Source organism: Hypanus sabinus, chromosome 12, assembly GCF_030144855.1.
Source record: "Hypanus sabinus isolate sHypSab1 chromosome 12, sHypSab1.hap1, whole genome shotgun sequence".
Lineage (NCBI taxonomy): Eukaryota > Metazoa > Chordata > Chondrichthyes > Myliobatiformes > Dasyatidae > Hypanus > Hypanus sabinus.
Window position 1 is genome coordinate 106,516,712 of NC_082717.1, and position 21,518 is coordinate 106,538,229.

The window sequence follows — 21,518 nt, forward strand, 5'->3', positions numbered from 1 at the left end:
CTGACCCCACTTCAGTTCAGTTCCTGTCTCCACACCTGCGGGGAAAGACTCAACTCCACTCCCTGGTCCTAGCCCACCCCCATGGGTCTTGCCTCTATCCTGTGATCACACCAGCACGGTGCTGAAAGAATATTGTCAGTGACAGCCATCTTCTATGTCATCATCTTTCAAATTGCTGCAGGAGGCAACAAGGGCAGAGTGAGCTGTCAATCAGAGGAGCTGCTGGGAATCCTGCAAGTATTGTAAATAGATCTCTGTATCTTTCCTGGCAAAAGGGGGCTTCACCAAGAGACATTTCAATGTGAAATCATTGACTGAGGAAGGGAAATGGAAACTGTCACTGAGGGAGAGGATTACAGTATTTGAAAAGGAGAACAACACGAGAAAGGAAGATAGTCAGAGCCCATCAGAAAAATGAAAAAAGTAAGTTTATCCTGAGATTTCTTTCTAAAAATACATTTAGTAAGTTCATATGGGAGCTATGGACAGTGCATCTGATGGATTACTGATCAAAAATCGGGAGATAAGAGAGAGTCCACTAGTCAGTGCCAAGCAAGATGACTACCTAAACTAATTCCATTTGCTCACAATTGGTCCATATCTGTATTAACTTTCCCTATCCATAAAACTGACTAATGTGTTTTAAATACTAATACTGTGCCAGTGACCACTTTCACCTCAAATCTATACCCTTTGGGTTTTGTTTCTCTGCTCTTGGGGAAGAAGACTATGTCTGGTAACCAGAATTCCTATAAATTCCTAGTTTATAGGAATTATATCTGTGTGTTAGAAATCCTTGATGCTTTATCCGTATGTTTAAGAAATGCTTGATACTTTGGAAATGATTTATGCTTTGGAAATGTTTTGTTTTAGAAATGGTTTGTAATTTGGACATGTTCTAACAAAGCGAGGGTATGAGATGGATCTGGAAGGTAAGGTTAAGGAATCTGCCAGAGGTTCTCTAGCTGTATGAACAGTGAAAGAGTGACGGAGAGATTAGGTCACCTTAGAGATCAGCAGGGATGCTGTGATCTTGAGTCAAAGGAGGTGGGTGAGATTTATAATGAATACTTCTCAGTGTTTACTAAGGAGAAAATCATGGCCCAAGAGATCAGGAAAAGAAGTGGAGATCTTTTGTAGGACATTCATGTTACCAAGGAGGAGGTATTTGCAATCTTACAGCACATTTAGTTGGGTAAAAGCCTAGAGCCTGACCGAGTGCTTCCTTGGACTTTCTGGGAGGTCAGCGTACAAATTATGGAGCCCCTGTGGAGACACTTGCTTCATCATTAGCCACCGGTGAAGTTCCTGAAGCCCAGAATATGCCATTGTTCTTCAACTATTTAAAAAGAATAGCAAGGATAAGCCAGGGTAGTCATCCTGACATAAATAGTGGGGAAGTGACTGGAGGGGATTCTGATGGACAAGAACACCACCATAAGGATAGACCAGATCTTGTGATTAGGAGTCAGCATGGCTTTGGTGTGGGAGGGATAGAGGCTGGTGACTCGTGGTGTACCTCAGGTGTTGGTGTTGGCACCCTTGTTATTCATTTTTATATAAATGCTTTGAAAGCAAATTCACACAGCTTGGCCAGTGAGTTTGTTGATGACTCAAAATGAGGAGGTATTTTTGATAGTGAAGATGATCACGGGGGAGACAGACGCATTTCAATTCAGATAACTGTACGGTTACTAACTATGCCTCATCTGTGTTGTTTATATAAATGATGAAAAGCCCTGGGTCCAGCACCGATCTCGAGGGTATGAGATGGATCTGGTAGGTGAGGTGATCCCTGTGAAGTGTCACTAGTCACAAATCTCCAGTCCGATTTTAAAAAAAAACACCTTCGACCATCTCTCCTAACTTCAAGCCTAAGCTCCCTGCATTGTCATATGATCACACCTTCCAGATTGTAGTTCCATGGGGGATCTGGTATAATCTGTGCTTCAGTGATGTTTTCCTTGTGAATGATGCATCTCTACACGATGTGCCTCTGATGCCCTCATCAAATCTCAGGGAACTCAAACAGATTTGTGAGATTAACCAGGGAATTCAACAGAAAAGTAGGGAGGTTAGATGCCATGGTCAGAGTGAAGAAGCCACATCACTACCGGCCCGGCACCGTGGCTCTGAGGGAGATCCGGCGCTACCAGAAATCCACCGAGCTGCTCATCCGCAAACTGCCCTTCCAGCGCCTGGTGCGGGAAATCGCTCAGGACTTCAAGACCGACCTGCGCTTCCAGAGCTCGGCCGTCATGGCCCTGCAGGAGGCCAGTGAAGCTTACCTGGTGGGGCTCTTCGAGGACACCAACCTGTGCGCCATCCACGCCAAGCGAGTCACCATCATGCCCAAGGACACCCAGCTGGCCCGCCGCATCCGTGGGGAGCGCGCCTGAATCTGGCCTCGGCACCAAGCACAACAAAAGGCTCTTTTCAGAGCCATTAACTCAGCAGTGGAAACTCCTAGTTGCTGTTCACTACCCATTTGTTATAGATACATCATTGCCCTCTGACCTTCCCCTGTGGGTGTTTTGTGTAATATTGTTCAATAAGACATCCCTGTTCGTTGCAGACTCCAACATGGCCGGACCCCGTCAACACCGAGAATCAGCAGTTCTGTATCGTTGGGTTAACGGCAGCGTGAACACCAGAGAAACTGTCTCGCTGTCAAAGAGTCCCTGTCCCCATACCCCTGCCGTGTACAGTTGGTTGTTGTGGGGAAGGTTTCCAAGTATCTTTGCTTGTTACTGTTATGGAGAATGACCTTTAATAAATGTAACCTTCCAGTCGAGTCCACGATCGGTTCACGAGGACACAGCCGTCTACAGGGAATGGAATTCCCATTCTTTCCGAGAACATTTTTCACGTTGCAAACAACAGTTAGACCGCAGTTTGAGAGAGACCTGTGCAGAACCTAATGATATTTATACACAGACCGACCGCGAATATAAACTGTGGATCGGTGTTTGGAAGCTAAATGACCAGAAACGTTCAAACTGGTGAGTTAATTAACACTTAGGCTGTTACTGTAAAATAAATCTTGATCGAATTAATGAGTCAATGCACATTTTTACAGACTATGGTTGAATAAGTAACTTTCGGCGGGCCTTTCAATTTCGGGCCATCCGGGGAACTGAGGTATTACTCTCTGTTCATTGGTGAATGAGGCCGCTCTGTGATTGGGTTAATGTGCTCACCATAAGAGAATGGGAGTTTAATCTCTAGACCCTTAATTGTAACAATGGTGCTCCTCGTGACCACGATACAAATGGGCTCAAGGTTAATTAGAAAGCTCAAAGATTGGTACAGGATTGGGCATTCCAACATCGAAGGACACACAAAGAAAAAGGTTCTGATGAGGTGATCTGAGCAGCTAGGGATGAAATTAAAATATAGAACCAAGACGATAGTAAACTCTAGATTGTTACCACAGCCAAGTGCAAATTGGTACAGGGTTAGTAGGATTAGACAACTAACTATGTGCCTCAAAGACTGGTGTAGAAGTGGATTTTGAATTTGTGGGGCATTGGCTCCAGGATTGGGGAAGGAGGGAGCTGGGACGGGCTCCACCTGAACCATGCTGGGACCAGGATCCCCATGAGTCACTGTGGATAAGGCTTTAAACTAAATGGCAAGGTGGTGGGGTGGGTTCCACTGTTTGGAAAAGTGAGGATAAAATAAAAGTGAAGGGAGTTCAGGAGAGGTTGCAGAAGTTTCCAGAATAAATAAACTGACAAAAGGTTACATTTCAAAGTACATTTCAAACTTGTGTTCAAAAGACAAACTGCAAATACAAAAATTAAGAAATAGTAAGAAAATAAGCAATAAATATTGAGAACATGAGATGAAGTGTCCCTGAAACTGAGTCCATTGCTTTGTCCATGATGTAGTGCACACATTTTGTAGGCTCTTCCATTCAAAGGCATTGGAGTTTCCATCATATCAAAATGACAGGCAGAGGGAGTGGGGTGGCTCTGTTGGTTAAAAAAACCCATTAAAATCAAATCCTGAGAAGTGACATAGGATCAAAAGAAGCAGAATCCTTGTGGATAGATTTTTTAAAAACTGCAGGTTTAAAAAGACTCAGATGAGAACGATATACAGGCCTCAGAACAGTTGCCAGGATGTGGGGTATGAATTACCACGAGAGATAGAAAAGTCATGTAAAAAGGGGCAATGTTACAATGGTTATGGATTTCAATATGTACAGGTGCATTGGGAAAATCCACCAGAAATGAGAGAATATCATTGAGTAGAATTGAGTGTAGTCCAGTGGTTGGCAGGCTGTGGGAGTCCATTAGTAACTATGATAGGCAGCATAGACAAAGGAGTGTCAGATGTTGTTTACTTGGATTTAGAGAAAGTCTTTTAATATCTTTTAAGTTTTAAGTTTTAAGTCTTTTAAGTTTTAATATCACCGGCATACATCATGAAATTTGTTGTTATGTGGCAGCAGTACATTGCAATACATAATAAAAACTAAATTACATACATTAAGTTAAATAAGTAGAACAAAAAGAGGGTAAAAAAGGTAGTGAGGTTCATGGGTTCAATGTTCATTCAGAAATCTGACGACAAAGGGGAAGAGGCTGCTCCCGAATTGTTGAGTTTATTTCTTCAGGCTTCTGTACCACCTCCTGATGGTAGAAATGAAAAGAGGGGATGGAGTCCATAGTGATGGATGCCACCTTTTTGAAGCATAGCTCATTGAAGATGTCCTTGATGCTGGGGAGGACAGTGCCCACGATGGAGCTGACTGAGTTTACAACTTCCTGCAATTTATTTTGATTCTGTACAGTGCCCCCCCCCCCACCCCAATACCAGACGGTGATGCAGCCTGTTAGGATGCTCTCCACGTACTTTCGTAGAAACTTATGAGTGCCAAATCTCCTCAGACTCCTAATGAAATATAGCCACTGTTGTACCTTCTTTTTAACAGCATCAATATCATGGGCCCAGGAACTTGAGGTTGCTCACCTTTTCCACTTCTGATCCTTCAATGAGGACTGGTGTGTGTTCCCATGTGTTACCCTTCCTGAAGTCCACAATCCATTCCTTGGTCTGATTGACATTGAATGCAAGAGCACACATTCTGCTGATCCATCTCACTCCTGTATGCCTTCTCGTCACCATCTGACCTTTGCTAAAAATAGTTGTGTCATCAGCAACTTTATAGATGGCATTCGAGCTGTGCCTAGCAACACAGTTATGGGTGTAGGGAGCGTAGAGCAGTGGGCTAAACGCATATCCTTGAGGTGCACCAGTGTTGCTTATCTGTGATGAGTGGTTAGGGCGCAAAGGGATTTGAGAGTCCTTGTGCTCAATTCCTGAAAGGTTATTTTGCAGATTGAATTGGGAGTAAAGAAGACAGATGCAATGTCAGCATTCATTTTGAGAGGATTAGAACATAAAAAGCAAGTATGTAATGCTGATGTTATACAAGGCATTGGTCAGAGAGACTTGGAGTATGGTGTGCAATTTTGGGCCCCTTATCCAAGAACTAAGAAAGCTTGGCAGGGTGGAGATATTCCTCTACTAATGGAGGTGTAAGGTGCTCCTTCCCTCTACTAGCTTACACGGCACCCTTGGGCACTTGCTTTGCCTCTGAGTCAAGGTCATGAGAAGCCATGGAAGCAGGTGGTGGATGGTCGCATGAGCAGCTGGTGCACATCACTGACACCAGGCAGACAATCCCTGAAGTGTATTGAAAATGGTTGGTGTCACCTGTCTTGTAAGGACACTGCCCAGAAGACAATGGCAAACCACTTCTGTATTTACCAAGAAGAATTGTAGTCATGGAAAGCACATGATCATCATCTACACCATATGACATGGAACATAATGATCAAAGAAAGGAAGTGTTGGCATTGGAGGGGTTCATAATGATCCGGGGAGTGAAAAGGTTAACACACCAGGAGTGTTTGATGGGTCTGGGCACGTACTCACTGGAATTCAGAAGACTGAGTGGGGTCGGGTCTCATTGAAACCTATCAGTATTATAGTGGAGTAAAGGGAATTACAGAGGCATGAGAAAGGAGCTGACTAAGGTTGATAGGAAAGGGACACTAGCAGGGAGGAAAGCACAACAGCTGTGGCTGGAGTTTCTGGGAACAATTTAGAAGGCACAACTACTGGTGACGTCAAAGGCAGCATAAAACCAAAGAAGAGCATATAATATAGCAAATTTTACAGTAAATTAGAGTAGGAAGATCTTAAAAACCAACTGAAGGCAACTGAATAAGGAGAGAAAAGATGAAATGTGGTTCATTTAGCCAATCATATAAAAGAGAATACAATGTTTTTTATTTGCAGATATTTAGAGAAAAAGAGAGGAGAGAGTGGATATTGGACTGCTGGAAAATGACCCTGGAGTGGTAGTAATGGGGTTATAGAAAAGGTGGACGAACTTAATAAATATTGTGCGTCATCCTCATTGTGGAAGACACTAGTAGTGTGCCTGAAATTTGAGAGTGAGTGTCATGGATCAGAATTAAGTGTACTGTAGTTGTTATTACTATGGAAAAGATGCTTGGAAGGCTGAAAGAGATAGCTAAAGCGATTGTGGAGGCATTAGTAATGATCTTTCAAGAATCACTACATTCTGGAATGGACCCAAAGGTTTAGAAAATTGTAAATGTCACTCCACCCTTCCAGAAGGGAAGGAGACAGAAAAAAGGAAATGAAAGACCAGTTAAGCTTACTTCAGTGGTTGAGATGTTGGAACGCATTATTAATGATAAGATTTCAGGGTATTGTAGGCACATGATAAAATAGGCCAAAGTCAGCAAGGTTTCCTTAAGGGGCAGCCTTGTCTGACAAATCTGTTGGAATTCTTTAAGAAATAACAGACAGGATAGACAAAGGATGTTGCTGACAAAGATTTTTCAAAGGCATTTGAGAATGTGCTACATGAGGCTGCTGAACAAGATAAGAGCCCATGGTATTACAGGAAGAATACCAGCATGGATTGAAAATTAGTTGACTGTTAGGAGGCAAAGAATGGGAATAAAGGGGGCCATTTCTAGTTGGCTGCCTGCAATTAGTGGTGTCAGCAAGGGTTGGTGTTGGGACCACTTCTTTTCATGCTATATATCAATTATTTGGATCATAAAGGTTCACATACTTTTTCCAACAAATACATGTAATATTTGATCTTTTTTCTCAATAAATAAATGAACAAGTATAATGTTTTGTGTTATTTATTTAATTGAGTTCTCTATCTAGTTTTAGGACTTGCGTGAAGATCTGATCACATTTAGGTCATAATTATGTAGAAAAAGAAAATTCTACAGGTTTCACAAACTTTCTAGCACCTTTGTTTAACAATACTTTCCAATTCCTGTAATAAAGACCAATGTACTACCTCCCTCTGAATTGTCAAGATTAAATTCCATCTACCATTCCTCTACCTGATAAGCCAGTGAGAACAACTCTCCACCACCTCCCTCTGCCTCCTATAATTGATTTTAAATCCAGTTTGCCACGTCACCTTGTATCTCATGGGCTCGAATGGTTTGGACCAAACTCCCATGCCTGAAATGTTAAAGTCCTCACAGAAGTCTATGTAAACAACATTGCCCTCATCAACACGTCACAACCTTTAGTGGGTAAGTTTCCAGAGTCAGTGAACAGTGCAGAAGAGCACAGTCTGGAATAAACAACTAGTCCAGTGTGGCAAGTACTGGCCCCTGCTGAAAGCAGTGACAGCCTCCGGGGAGGAAATCTGCCGTCCATCCCGGGCCTAAGTGTGACTCCCGACGCACGTCAGTGTCGCTGACCCTTCTCTGCCCTCTAAAATGGGCTGGAAAGCATTCTAGAACGACTGGGGATGCCCTCACGTCCGGAAAGAATAAAGCCATTTGCAGGAATGTCTCGCAGAGTGAGGCCATGCAGCCCACACAGGACAATACCTGTACTGACCCATACCATCCATCGGCTCACATCCTCCTAAATTCAGAAATCCTGCTCGTGGATTAGCGTTTGATCAGTTGCACACCCCGGTTATAAATAACATGGTCAGATCTGTGATCTACAGCCTCCTGTTACAAGAAAAACAATGATTCTCAACGTCAGCTTCCTACACCTTCACCGCCCTGCCAGAGTTACAGGTCCTGGGCGGATTGTGATGGGCCACAGCCAGGCACTGTGATTGGTCCCTTAATATGCCCAACATTGGATGAAATTAACATACTAATTAATGACAACCCCAGCTTTCTTGGATCCTATGTTAGCATAGGGCAGGAGCACTGCCTATTTAATCCAAACTCCGAGCCGGTTCCACCAGTTTCTGGGTCTGAGACCGACAGAGTATTGCCTGAATTGGTTAAAGCTTCCAAGAAGGGAGCAAGAAAGCCGTATGCAACGCGCAATTTTATACTGTGAAACATAACAAGCCATTTCTCGAAGATTTTCTGCTTGGAAATAATTGTAATTTATGTTGATGACAGCTTACTTGTCCATCTATTCGGTTCAATCTCGCCACCCGTTCCGCTGACACGAAGACTAACTCTTCCCGTATCAGCTGGTTTGATCTTCAGGCATGCACGCACAACTTTACACCAAGAGCTTATTCTTGTGAAGCAGATTTTTGCTGCTGCAATGCGGTGTAATTGATTTGAAAGTTGCTTATTACCTGCAGTTAGGTGTCTTGTAGCTGTCCTGAAACCCATTCCAATCCACTGAGGCAGATTTTTTGGTTTTTCATGGATTCTATTGCGCTTCTTTGTGGGTACTTGCACGAGGATAATTTTTTTTAACTAAATCCACACAGTCAATGTTATTAATGGATTGGCTCCTATTTTCACACACCTGTAATTACTCTTGGATTGTTCTTATAAAATTATTTTCCTCTTAGTGGACTTCCATGGTTTTGGTGGACAGACAGTTAGTTTTGGCGCGTAGGACGTTGCGGATAGGTGAATTGCCACTCTTTGATTGGGCTTTTTCACTCAATGAGATCAGGCGGTTTACTGTCAATCAAGCGCCAATTGGCAGTCATCCAGGAAGTGGTGACGTCACGCGAAAAAATAATTTTCTGTAAAGTGAGGCGATTCAGGAAAGGGAGGGAGTTCGGGTTCAGGGAGAATAATGCGCAGATAAATAATGTTTCTTTTTAGGAGAAAAAGCGGTTTAGACCAGGAGTTTAAGCTGCTTGTTGTCTACGACAGACACCCGGATCGGAAATCCCCCGGACCCACCACAGCCGGTGCTCAGCCCTTCCACAGACAATCTGAGTGGCTCTGAAAAGAGCCTTTGGGTTTCTAAATTGTCGCTTTGTCTCTTTACTTGCCCTTGGGGTTGGCGGGCGCGCCGCTTTTCTTGGGCAACAACACGGCCTGGATATTGGGCAGCACCCCGCCCTGAGCGATGGTCACCCCTCCCAGCAGCTTGTTGAGCTCCTCGTCGTTGCGGACGGCCAGCTGCAGGTGTCTGGGGATGATGCGGGTCTTCTTGTTGTCCCGGGCCGCGTTACCGGCCAACTCGAGGATTTCAGCCGTCAGATACTCGAGCACAGCGGCCAGATAGACCGGGGCTCCGGCACCCACCCGCTCAGCATAGTTACCCTTTCTCAGGAGCCTGTGAACACGGCCCACCGGGAACTGCAGTCCGGCCCGGGACGAGCGAGACTTGGGCTTGCTCTTGGCCTTTCCGGTTTTTCCTCGTCCACTCATTTTAGCCGATCTTTCACAAAGAATGAGGAAATGATTCCGTATTCACCAATTTTATAGCTTCTAGATGACTGCGGAAGGACACTTACGATTGGTGGGGCAATGCTTTCTCCGATTGGAGAATCACCCAATCACCCAATCAGCGAACTGTCTCATTCTCCAATGATCAGACCGCAGCAAGAAAAGCGCGAAAAATAACTGTCACTCCCCAAAATAACATGAAATTTGAACAAGCTTCAAAGTATATTTACTATCAAAGTATGTATACTATATACAGCCTTAAGAGGCAAGCACAAGACAAAGACACCCAATGGAACTCGTTTAAAAAGAAGATTGACAAACACCCAATAAACAAAAAAAAGGAACAAATTGCGCATACAATAAACAAATAATACTCAGAACTAAAGTGAGTTCAGACCCATAAACTCAGTCCTACTGATCCAGGAGCCTGTTAGTTACAGACCTCAGTTCAGCGCAGAGATAAGTAAACCTCACCAGGCAGCAAGCTGAACACCTCCCTCACCCTGGCTCTGACTGACTGACCTTTTCAGTCTGGCCTGGTGCTTAAATCGGCCAATCACTGGCCCATTCCTGGCTCGCAGGCCTAGTCTATACTGCTTTGATATGTTTTTGAGCCTGGGCCCAGCAAAGAAAAAAATGAAATTAAACAATAGACCAGAAGAGAGCAATGAGAAATCTCCCCGTGAACGTGGACTCACTGCACTCCCTCATAAAGTGAGATAACTGAGTGAATCTTTTCCCACAGTCCGAGCAGGTGAACAGCTTCTTCCTGGTGTGAACTCCCTGATGTGTCAATAGCTCAGGTGACTCAATGAATTCCGTCTCACACATGGAGCAGGTGAATGACCTCCCCTGGTGTGAATTTTATGTGTGTTCAGGTTGGACAACTGAATAAATCTCCTCCCACGGTCAGAACAGGTGTACTGTCTCACTGTGGCATGAGCTCCCTGATGTATCTTTAAGCTGGATGACAGAGTTTGTCCCATCCCTCGTACTGGCCTCTCCTCAGTGCAAACTCGCTGGTGTCACTGTAGTTGGAAGACTGAATTTCATCCCTTCCCACACACCGAGCAGGTTAATGACATTTTCCTCACTGTGAACTTTCTGGTGTCTGTAGGTTGGATGAACGGCTGATTCCTTTCCACACTCAACTAAATTTTCCTTGCTATAAACTTCCTAATGCCTTTGTCAGATCAGATAACATAGAAACCCCCACAAACTTCCCTCCACAACATTTCAAATATTCTGGTGCAGAGCCAACAACCTGTCTCTTAATGCGAACAAAACAAAAGAGATGGTTGTTGACTTCAGGAGGGCACGGAGCAACCACTCCCCGCTGAACATCGATGGCTCCTTGGTAGAAATTGTAAAGAGTACCAAATTTCTTTGTGTTCACCTGACGGAGAATCTCACCTGGTCCCTCAACACCAGCTCCATAGCAAAGAAAGCCCAGCAGCGTCTCTACTTTTTGCGAAGGCTGAGGAAAGTCCATCTCCCACCCCCCCATCCTCATCACATTCTACAGGGGTTGTACTGAGAGCATCCTGAGCAGATGCATCACTGCCTGGTTCGGAAATTGCATCATCTCGGATCGCAAGACCCTGCAGCGGATAGTGAGGTCAGCTGAGAAGATCATCGGGGTCTCTCTTCCCGCCATCACGGACATTTACACTACATGTTGCATCCGCAAAGAAAACAGCATCATGAAGGACCCCATGCACCCCTCATACAACCTCTTCTCCCTCCTGCCATCTGGGAAAAGGCTCCGAAGCATTCGGGCTCTCACGACCAGACTATGTAACAGTTTCTGCCCCCAAGCTATCAGACTCCTCAATGCCCGAAGCCTGGACTGACACCTTGCCCTACTCCTGTTTATTATTTATTGTAATGCCTGCACTGTTTTTGTGCACTTTATGCAGTCCAGTGTAGGTCTGTAGTCTAGTGTAGCTTTCTCTGTGTTTTTTTAATTATTACATAGTTCAGTCTAGTTTTTGTACTGTGTCATGTAACACCATGGTCCTGAAAAATGTTGTCTCATTTTTACTATGCACTGTACCAGCAGTTATGGTCGAAATGACAATAAAAGTTGACTTGACTTGACTTGACATACTTTGCTATTTCTATCTGCAGAGAGTGGTGCAGACAGCCCAATACATCTGTAGGTGTGGACGTCCCACTATTCAAGACATTTACAAAGACAGATCTCTAATAAGGGCCTGAAGGATCACTGGGGACGCGAGTCACCCCAACCACAAACTGTTCCAGCTGCTGCCATCCAGGAAACAGTACCGCAGCATAAAAGCCAGGACCAACAGGCTTCGGGACAGCTTCTTCCAGCAGGCCATCAGACTGATTAATTCACTCTGATACAGCTGTATTTCTATGTTATATTGATTGTCCTGTTGTACATACTATTTATTATAAATTACTATAAATTGCACATTGCACATTTAGATGTAACCTAAAGACTTTTACTCCTTGAGTATATGAAGGACGTAAGTAATACACTCAATTCAATTCCTTTAAAATGTTTACGAAGGATGTGAATGGGTGAAGGACAACATTTCAGATGAGATAGTTTTAGTCTCCAAGGTGATCTCCCGCATCACCCTGTTACTTTGAGGTTCCACATAAGTTATGAGAACAAATTCTCAACGTCTATCTGGTCACAGTCAGATATCTGGACTCAGCATCAAATTCTACCTGTCTGTATCATAATGGGACGATGCTGCTGGTCACGTATTTGACTCAGTTGGTCTCCATCCATTGCTATAGCTTAGTAGCTCTGGATGTGCCTCACTGCCCTGCTTGGAGCTCACGGTATTTACACGGCTGCTCCTGGAGACTTTCTGATCACTGTGACTCTGGGGTGATTGACGGTGGTGAACTCAGCAATGGCAATGAATGTCAAGGGGAGGTGATTAGACTTTCTCATTGGAGGATGGTGACATGTGGAACTTCTGTGGTGTGAATGCTAAAGGTCACTTGTTACCCTAGACAGAGGTGTTTGTTATCATGGTACACGCAGACAGAAGAAACAACGGTCTCACTTAGCAGAAGGATCCCAAATCAGATGACATTCAACAGAGGTGATTTGCTAAAGAACCAAGTGACACAAGGAGCTTGTCGTTTTCTCGTTCAGCTCTTACTGACTTTTTAATTCACTGGATGTTGGACCCAGTTCTTTCTTTCAAGCCTCAGTCTCGACTATTCCTATTATCTACCAAGGTATGGACATCAGGTGGTTCTCAACATTGGTCATGATCTCAATATTCCACTTCAATTGGTAGAAAAATCACATGATCTACTTATCTGAAAGTTACATTGTAAATTCTTAGTGCTACGTAAACTTGGAACTATATATTTTGTCCAAATTGCAAATCCTTAGATTTCAAGAGCAGGATCTCTGCTGTGCCTTGGAGGTCCAGCACACCAATTCCCAGAGTCTTTTGTCCTCTGAACACAGTGCTAACTTTTGGCACAACTTTCAGCTCCTGCACACTCGATTCACAGTGATAGGACATTCTGAAGCTCAGAGATTTCTGGTAAGAACAGTGCCATTCAATGTGTTTACAAGCATTGCCTCTCCCTGCCAAATGGCACCAATCCAGTTAATATTCTTATGAGAACTCAGTAGTAAATTTTTGCACGAGCCCCCACAAGCTATATACTTAATGTTAATAAACATTGTGTGTGTCAACAGTCGAAGGCAACCTACTGTTTTCCTTCTTCCAAATATTGCTACTCTGTCGTTCATTGTCCCACCCTCTCTGTTTCATCATTTGCTCTTACTCCTACCACAGTCCAGAGCCTCAGACTCTGCCCTGTGCTGACTCATCTCTGCTTTCTGACCCTGCTCCATTCAACATCAAAATAAAGGTTCCGCTATCTACTTACAGATTTTGGAAGACACTGCCGTATTCTAATAACCCAGCTGTGTGACGCACAGCTCTTTGGCAGCAGTGAAAGTGACCCATAATGTTAAGTAGATTTGGGAAGGAGGAGGTTATCTACCTGTGTCGTTCTTCCTCAGCCCAGAGACTTGAGGGATGAAGAACATAGAAACATAGAAAACCTACAGTACAATACAGGCCCTTTGGCCCACAATGCTGTGCCGAACATGTCCTTACCTTAGAAATTACCTAGGGTTACCCATTGCCCTCTATATTTCTAAGCTCCATGTGCCTCTCCAGCAGACTCTTAAAAGACCCTATCGTATCCACCTCCACCACCGTCGCCAGCAGCCCATTCTACGCTCTCACTACTCTCTGCATAAAAACACCTACTCCTGACATCTCCTCTGTACCTACTACTGTGCTCCTTAAATCTGTGCCTTCTGGTGCTAGCCATGTCAGCCCCCGGAAAAAGCCTCTGACTAGCCACACAATCAAAGCCTCTCAACATCTTATACACATCTATCAGGTCGCCTCTCATCCTCTGTCGCTCCAAGAAGAAAAGGCTGAATTCACTCAACCTATTCTCATGAGGCATGCTCCCCAATCCAGGCAACAGCTGCAGTCAGCTCATCTTCTTTGTCAGTCTGCAGAAAGTCGTGCAGGAAATTCAAGGGAAACCCCTACACCCACAGAGTGGTGACTGTTTGGAACCCATCACCACAGGGAGGGTGAGAGGCGAACAGGAGGGATGGATTTAAAAGGATTGTTGTGGAACAGAAACACTGGCCGCGACCAACTGGACTGAGGCTGCGAGTTTAGAAGACAGTGGTGTATTCTAACAACCCAGCTGTGTGTCACCATACTAAGACAAAGTTTAAAATAGAACTGACTTATTAGTCACAGATGCAGAATATGAAACTCCAATCCCAGTAAATGTGAACTTTGGCAGAAGAAACTCCTCCCATGCCCAGTGACCAGGGTGCAGAACTGGGTGTGATGAGCAGCAGCAATAATTGCCAAGTTCAACAGCAACAGTCACTTTTGAACTAGCATCTGGATTCAGTAACTGTGATGGTTAAACATCCAGAAAGAAGCTTATTTAAACTTTATCCCCAGTGTGAATTCGGTAGTGCACCACAAGGGCGGATGACCAAGTGAATCTCTTCCCACATTCAGAGCAGGAGAACGGTTTCTCACCAGTGTGAAGTGACTGATGTGTCCGCAGGTTGCACAACTGGGTGAGTCCATTCCCACAAATGGAACAGGTGAACGGCCTCTCTCCTGTATGAACTCACTTGTGTGTATGTAGGAGCGGATGACTGAGTGAATCCCTTTCCACAGTTTCAGTAAGCCTCTCCCCAGTGTGAACTTGCTGGTGTACCTTTACTTGAAGTGACATTGGAAATCCCTGAACAGGTGAACTCCATCTCCCCAGTGCGACTGGTGTCTTTGTAGGTTGGATGACTGATTGAATCGCTTCCCACACACAGAAGAGGTGAATGGCCTCTCTCCTGTGTGAACTCACTGGTGTGACTGTAGATGGGGTGACTGAGTGAATCCCTTCCCACAGTCTGATCAGATGAATGACCTTTCTCTGATGCTGATGTACCTTCAGTTGAGATGACTGAGCGAATCCCTTCCGATAGTGTGAGCTGGTGAATGGTTTCTCCCCAGTGTGAACTCACTGATGTTTCTGTTTGTTAGATGGGTGAGTAAATCCCTTCCCTCTTTCTGAATAGAGGAATGGCCTCTATGGAGTGAACTGATTGGTGTGCCAGTAGTTGAGATGCTTGGGTAAATTCCTTCTGATAGTCTGAGCAGGTGAATGGCCTGCACGTGTGCACTTTCTGGTGGACCTTCAGTTGAAATGACTGGAAATCCACCCAACAGTCTGAGCAGGTGGACAGCCTCTCCCCGAGTGAATTGACCGGTGTCTCCGAGTGAATCCGTACACACTGTCTCAGCAGGTGTATGGCCAGTCCCCGCTGTGAACACAATGGTGTGTCTGTAGGTTGAAGAAGCAAGGGAATCCTGTTTCACCACCTGAGCAGGCTTCTTCCCACCACCATGAGTAAACTGAGTCAGTGACTCTATCAGACATTCCTCACTCCCTGCTTTGTCCCTGTCTGACTTACTTGCTGACATTTCTCACTTCAAAATTTCTGTTAGCCTCAAACTCCCCTAGACTGATTTAAACCCTCCTAAATAGCATTTGCATATTTCCCCATCAGGATATTGGTGCCCCTCCAGTTAATATACAGCCCATCCCTTTGTATGGCCAGGAGCAATCCTAATGGTCCCAAAGCCTTAACCATTTCCTCCTGCACCAGCCTCTCGGTCATAATATCATCTGCACTTCCTACTATTCCTATCCCAACAGCTCATGGCATGGGGAATAATCCATGGATCACTTTGAGCTCCTGCTTATAATCCTTTAACTTTCTGCCTCAGACCCTATATTCATTCTGCAGGACTTCATCCATTTTGTTCCAGTGTCTTTGGTCAAAATATGTACAACAACCTTTGTCAGTTCACCCTCCCCTCTTCAGATTCTTCTGTAACCCATTAGAAACATCCTTTGCCCCAACACCCCAGAGACAACACACCATACCAGAGTCTCATTCACAGCCACACAATCTCCTGTCTATCCCCCTCACTATGGAGTCTCCAGTCACTACAGCTCTCCTTGTCTCCACCCTCTCCTGTTGTACATCTAAGTCACAGACCTGGCGACTGCAGCTGCTGCCCTCCACTGAAATGTTGTGTCTCTGTGACTACAACACTCTCACACTCTCTCCTGCTGATCAACTCTAATTCCATCTGCTGCAATAGTGCATTAAACTAGGTTCATGATCCCCTACCAACCTCCCATATGAGGCCCATGTCTGCTCTGCCCACTGGACTGACCTCATTGTCCATGGAAAAATGCTTCCTGACATCTCCTTTCCACAGACTGACTCTAACTTTCAGCCCATTTCCCCTTGTTCTCGACTCTCCCACCAGGAGATGTTGTTTCTTTGTGCTTATCTGATCAGTTCCATGAATCCCAGTCCAGTATCAGTGTTTTGTTATTCTCTGTCATTGAAGTGCCGGTTTGTACTGGTGTTTAATGGTGGAGTGCAATGTTGGGTATGTACAGGTCTGTGTGCTTACAGCACAGTGTGGAGAATTTTATATTTCTGTGTCCTGGTAGTGAAGGACTTGGTGTTGTAAAGGCCTGCTGACAGTTTCTGGACAGTGCAGTGCGGTGTGTTTCCATTGATTCCATTCAGTTCACTATAGGGATGTATAGGTCATATAGAGCAGTGTCAATTATCTGTCTCTGTGTAAAAGCCAAGTATATTCCGCTGGTCCAGTACTGAGAGTGTCCATGTATCTGTCTGACAAAAATAAAACTAGAAATTGTTGAGAATACTTGTTCAGTGCAGGCAGAGCTGTGAGTGTTTCCAGCATTTTGAGTTTTTAGAGTTTCAGATCATCTGTTGAAAAAGTCCTTGTCCTTATTGTATGATGCCAGCTATAGTAACACCCTGTATCCTTACTGTATGGTGCCAGCTTTTGGAATGTTCTATTTATATGGTGTTGGCTATTGTAACTGTATGTGCCCTTACAGCATGGTGCCAGGCGTTGTAATGCTCTGAGCCTTACTGTCTGCAGTAACTATCTGTGGCCTCACTGGGCAGTGCCCAGTACTGTGCCAGCTGTTGTAATGGCCTGTGCCCTTACTGTACCATTCTTGCTGTTGTAAAGGTCTGTACTCTTACTGGACTGGCTGTTGTAACCGTCTGCACCCTCACTGTACAGTGCCAGCTGTTGCAATGGTCTGTGCCCTTACAGTATGGTGCTTACTGTAACGTAGTGCAGTACAGCACAGGAACAGGCCTTTCAGCCCACAATATTGTGCCAACCCTTTCAATTAGTAATCAAATGGACAAATAAACTAATCTCTTCTGCCTATACAATGTTCATATCGTTCCATTTTCCACCCGACCATGTGGCTTTCTAAATGTCTCTTAAAAGTCTTTGATTTTTCTTCCTCTCCCACCCCCCCAGGCAGCACAACTCAGATTCCCACCACAGAAACTATCCCCTCACTTCTCCTCTGTAATTACCCCCCTCACCTTAAATGCATGCTCTCTGGCATAGATATTTTAGTCCTTGGAAAAAGATAGTTTCTTTCTAATCTTTCTATGCCTCTTTCAATCTTCTAAATTTCTATCAGATTTTCCCTCAGCCTCTGGTATTCCTGAGAAAATTAGCTGTCTAGCCTTGATATTCTGTAACAATCAGGGTAGAGTTTTGAGTACAGAGTTGTTGAGCTTTTAGGAATAAATGATCATAACATTGTTAGTTTTGAATCGTTTTGGGACAGTATATCAAAAAAACCAAACCCATTAAATTGAATTTCAGGAAGGCAAGGTATGGCAAAGACTTCAGAAGGTAAACTGGAAGGAACTCAACTAAATCAGTTGAAGAACAATGGGGTTGACTTAAAGTAGTAATACATGCAACGCAGAAAATGTTTGTTCCCAAGGTCTGTCAGGAGCAGACATGGAATAGACCCAAATGCAGGACGCAGGCACTGAAGTACTAGGGGTAGGACAGGATGGGGATGCCATGGCATACAAGGGGTAATGCAGGCAGGGCAGGATCCCAGAGTTCAGGCAGGGCAGGAGGATCCCAGTGCTCAGGCAGGTAGAAGAGCCCCCTGGGGCAGGCACATAACTCCTGGGCAGGGCCACATCCCAGGCAGGAACACAAAGGCCAAGGCAAGATACAGAACCCTGGGCAGGTGTGGGCACAACCCATAGGGAGCAAAGGGTGGAAAGGGTCAGGGTCCTCAGGGCAGGTCACATGGATCCCATGGAGCACGGAGGCCTGGGCAGGGCACAGGCACCTGGCAGGTGCGGGGCACAACCCATCAGAAACAAGGGGAGGAAAGGGTAGAAGTCCTCATGGCAGGCCACATCCTGAGCAGGACCACCTCCCAGGCAGAGACACAGAGGCCTGGGCAGGGCACAGACACCTGGGCAGGTGCAGGGCACAATCCATCTGAGGTGAGGGGTAGGAAGGGGACTGAGTTCCCCCACCAGGCAACAGCAGACAGCCTGGCTTCCCTGATAGAGGAATGGAACAGGAAGGGACAGAACCACCCAAGGGGTAACAGCAACAGCCTGGCTCACCCAACAGAGGCAAGGGACAGGAAGGGACAGAACCACCCAAGGGCTAACAGCAACAGCCTGGCTTACCTGACAGAGGCAAGGGAACAGAAGGGAGCTGGGTCCAGGGTGAGCAACAGGACAACGAGGATACACCAGTAAATAGGGAGAAGCAAGCAGACAGTGAGACAGCACAGGCAAGGCAAATACAGCTGAACAGCAGGACCAGCACACACAAGAGAAGCAGGAAAACAAGACAAACCTGGACAGAACCAACACAGAGCAGGTCAGGACCAGGTACCAACCCAGTTTCAGAGCAGGACAACCCCCCAACTAGGCTCAGTCCCCGAGCCCCTTATAAACACCTGCCCCCTAATAGGCAACAGGTGTACCTCCTTAAGCCAAGATGATCCAATGGCTCTGGGTGACAGGAGGGCTGGCTGCAAGGCCCAGAGTCCGGAGTCCGCAGACTGGAGCAAGACCCAGAAGGTGGGCTCCAGACTGGACCCCAACAAGGTCAAGATAAGCAATAAAAACAAAATATCAGCTACATGGACGAATAAAGATATACAAAAAAATGACTGAAGAAAATACAGCTACAATATATGAAGACTACAAAAAAACAGTAATGACATTAACCATAGGGCATATGAAAATATGGAGCTATAGTCACGAGGAAAATTCAAATTGCCAAAGGGCAGATTGAGAAGGATATTGCTGATCATGCTAAAGCTGACCCCAAAGGATTTTTATCAATCATTTAGTAGTAAAGTCAAGAAACAAGCTAAGCGTGTTGGGAATAGCAGTGGGGTGATAACTTCTGAAGAGAAGGACATAATGGATACTCTTAAATCATTTTTTTTTACTCAAGTATTCACCTGTGAAGATGTTAGCAATATACCAGGAAGTGTAGAAAAGATAAGGTTGTTTTTAAGTGACTTAGAGATCTCAGAAAGTGAGATCCTGCTTCAGCTGAAAAGGTTGAAAGTTAATAAATCTCCAGAGGCAGACAACATACAGGGGTAAAAGAAAGTTTGTGAATCCTGTAGAATTTTCTCTATTTCTGCATAAATATGATGTAAAATGTGATCAGATTTTCACATAAGTCCTCAAACTAGATAAAGATAACCCAATTAAATAAATAACCCAAAATTGTTATGCTTGTTCATTTACCTATTGAGAAAAATGATCCAATAGTACAGGTAGTTGTTAGAAAAAGTACAAACATTTGTATATAAACCTCTGGGGTGATGCCTTCTAGAAAATCTATTTGGAATCAATGAGATGAGATTGGAGGTGTGGGTTGTAGAGGTCTCATGCCCTATAATAAAAAGACATACAAAGTCAGGTTACTGACAGAGCCTGCTCTTCTCAAGAAAGATCTGTTTACATGCACCATGCCTTGATCAAAGAACTTTCAGAGGACCTTAGAAGAAGAATCGTAGCGATGCATGAAGTTGGAAAGGCTACAAAGGCATTTCTAAAGACTTGAGTGATAATCAGTACACAGTAAAATAAACTGTCTACAAATGAAGGGAACTCAGTACTGTTGCTACTCTCTGTAGTAGCGGGCACCCTGTAAAAATCACACCAAGAGCACAATGTGCAATGCTGAAGGAAGTGAAAAAGAAACCAAGGGTAACAGCAAAAGAGCTGCAGAAACCTTTAGAACTTGTTAATGTTTCCACTAGAAAAAAAACACTGAACAAGAAATGGTGTTCATGGAAGGACACCACGGAGGAAACTACAGCTCTTCAAAAAAAGAACAACATTTCTACATGTCTCAAGTTTTCAAAAGACCACATGGATGTTCTACAACACTTCTGGGACAATGTTCTGTGGACAGATGAGACAAAAGTTGAACTTTTTGGCAGAAATGTACAGTGCTATGTTTGGAGGGAAAAGGGTACTGCACAGCAACACCATTCCATTGTAAAGCACGGTGGATGTAGCATGATAATTTGGGGCTTCTTTGCTGCCTCAGGGCCTGGACAGCTTGCAATGGTTGAGGGAACGATTAATTTAAAATTGTATCAAGACATTTTACAGGAGGATGTCAGGGCAGTAGTCCATCACCTGAAGCTAATGCAACAAGACAATGATCCAAAGGACAAGAGTAAACCAACAACATAATTGGTTAAAAAGAAGAAAACTTGTGTTTTGGAATGGCCCAGTCAAAGTCCTGACATTAATCCAATAGCTGTTGTAGGACAACCTGAAACAAACAGTTCCTTCAAGGATTCCCACCAACATCCCAGAGTTGAAGCAGTTTTGTAAGGAGGAATGGCCTAAAGTTCCTCCAAGCCTGTGTGCAGGACTGATCAACAGTTACCGAAACATTTGTTTGAAGTTATTGCTGTACAAGGGGTTCACACCAGTTACTGAAAGCAAAGGTTCACATACTTTTTTCCCCAACAAGTCCATGTAATATTCAAACATCTTTCTCAATAAATAAATAAATAAATAAATGGGCAAATATATTTTGTGTTATTTATTTAATTGGGTTCTCTAGTTTGAGCACTTACGTGATCTGATCACGTTTTAGGTCATATTCACACAGAAATAGAGAAAATTCTGCAGGGTTCACAAATTTCCTACCACCCCACTGTATATCCAAGGGTATTTAAAGAGGTTATATACACAAACCCCTAACAATTTTTCTAAAGTTAGTGGAGACTTTGATGACGTCAACTGGAATGTCTTTCGTGATGAGGATGTCTCCGAGATCACGGATGGGGTCAACAGTTTCATCCGGAGGTGCATCGAAGATG

At 44.4% G+C, this 21,518-nt stretch overlaps 2 protein-coding genes across 2 annotated transcripts; one reads left to right on the forward strand and one right to left on the reverse strand.

Moving 5' to 3' along the window:
• The first annotated feature begins 2,084 nt into the window (after positions 1-2,084).
• LOC132403255 (uncharacterized) lies at positions 2,085-2,399 on the forward strand. Its single transcript, XM_059986683.1, has one exon. It carries the CDS (start codon positions 2,085-2,087, stop codon positions 2,397-2,399), a length of 315 nt encoding a protein of 104 aa, XP_059842666.1.
• Positions 2,400-4,356: 1,957 nt separating this feature from the next.
• On the reverse strand, positions 4,357-9,681 carry LOC132403248 (late histone H2A.2.2). The gene is made up of 2 exons (XM_059986675.1): positions 8,636-9,681; positions 4,357-5,146 (listed from the first exon to the last, which is right to left on the reverse strand). Exon 1 carries the CDS (start codon positions 9,672-9,674, stop codon positions 9,285-9,287), a length of 390 nt encoding a protein of 129 aa, XP_059842658.1. The 5' UTR covers positions 9,675-9,681; the 3' UTR covers positions 4,357-5,146; positions 8,636-9,284.
• Between the last annotated feature and the right edge of the window lie 11,837 nt (positions 9,682-21,518).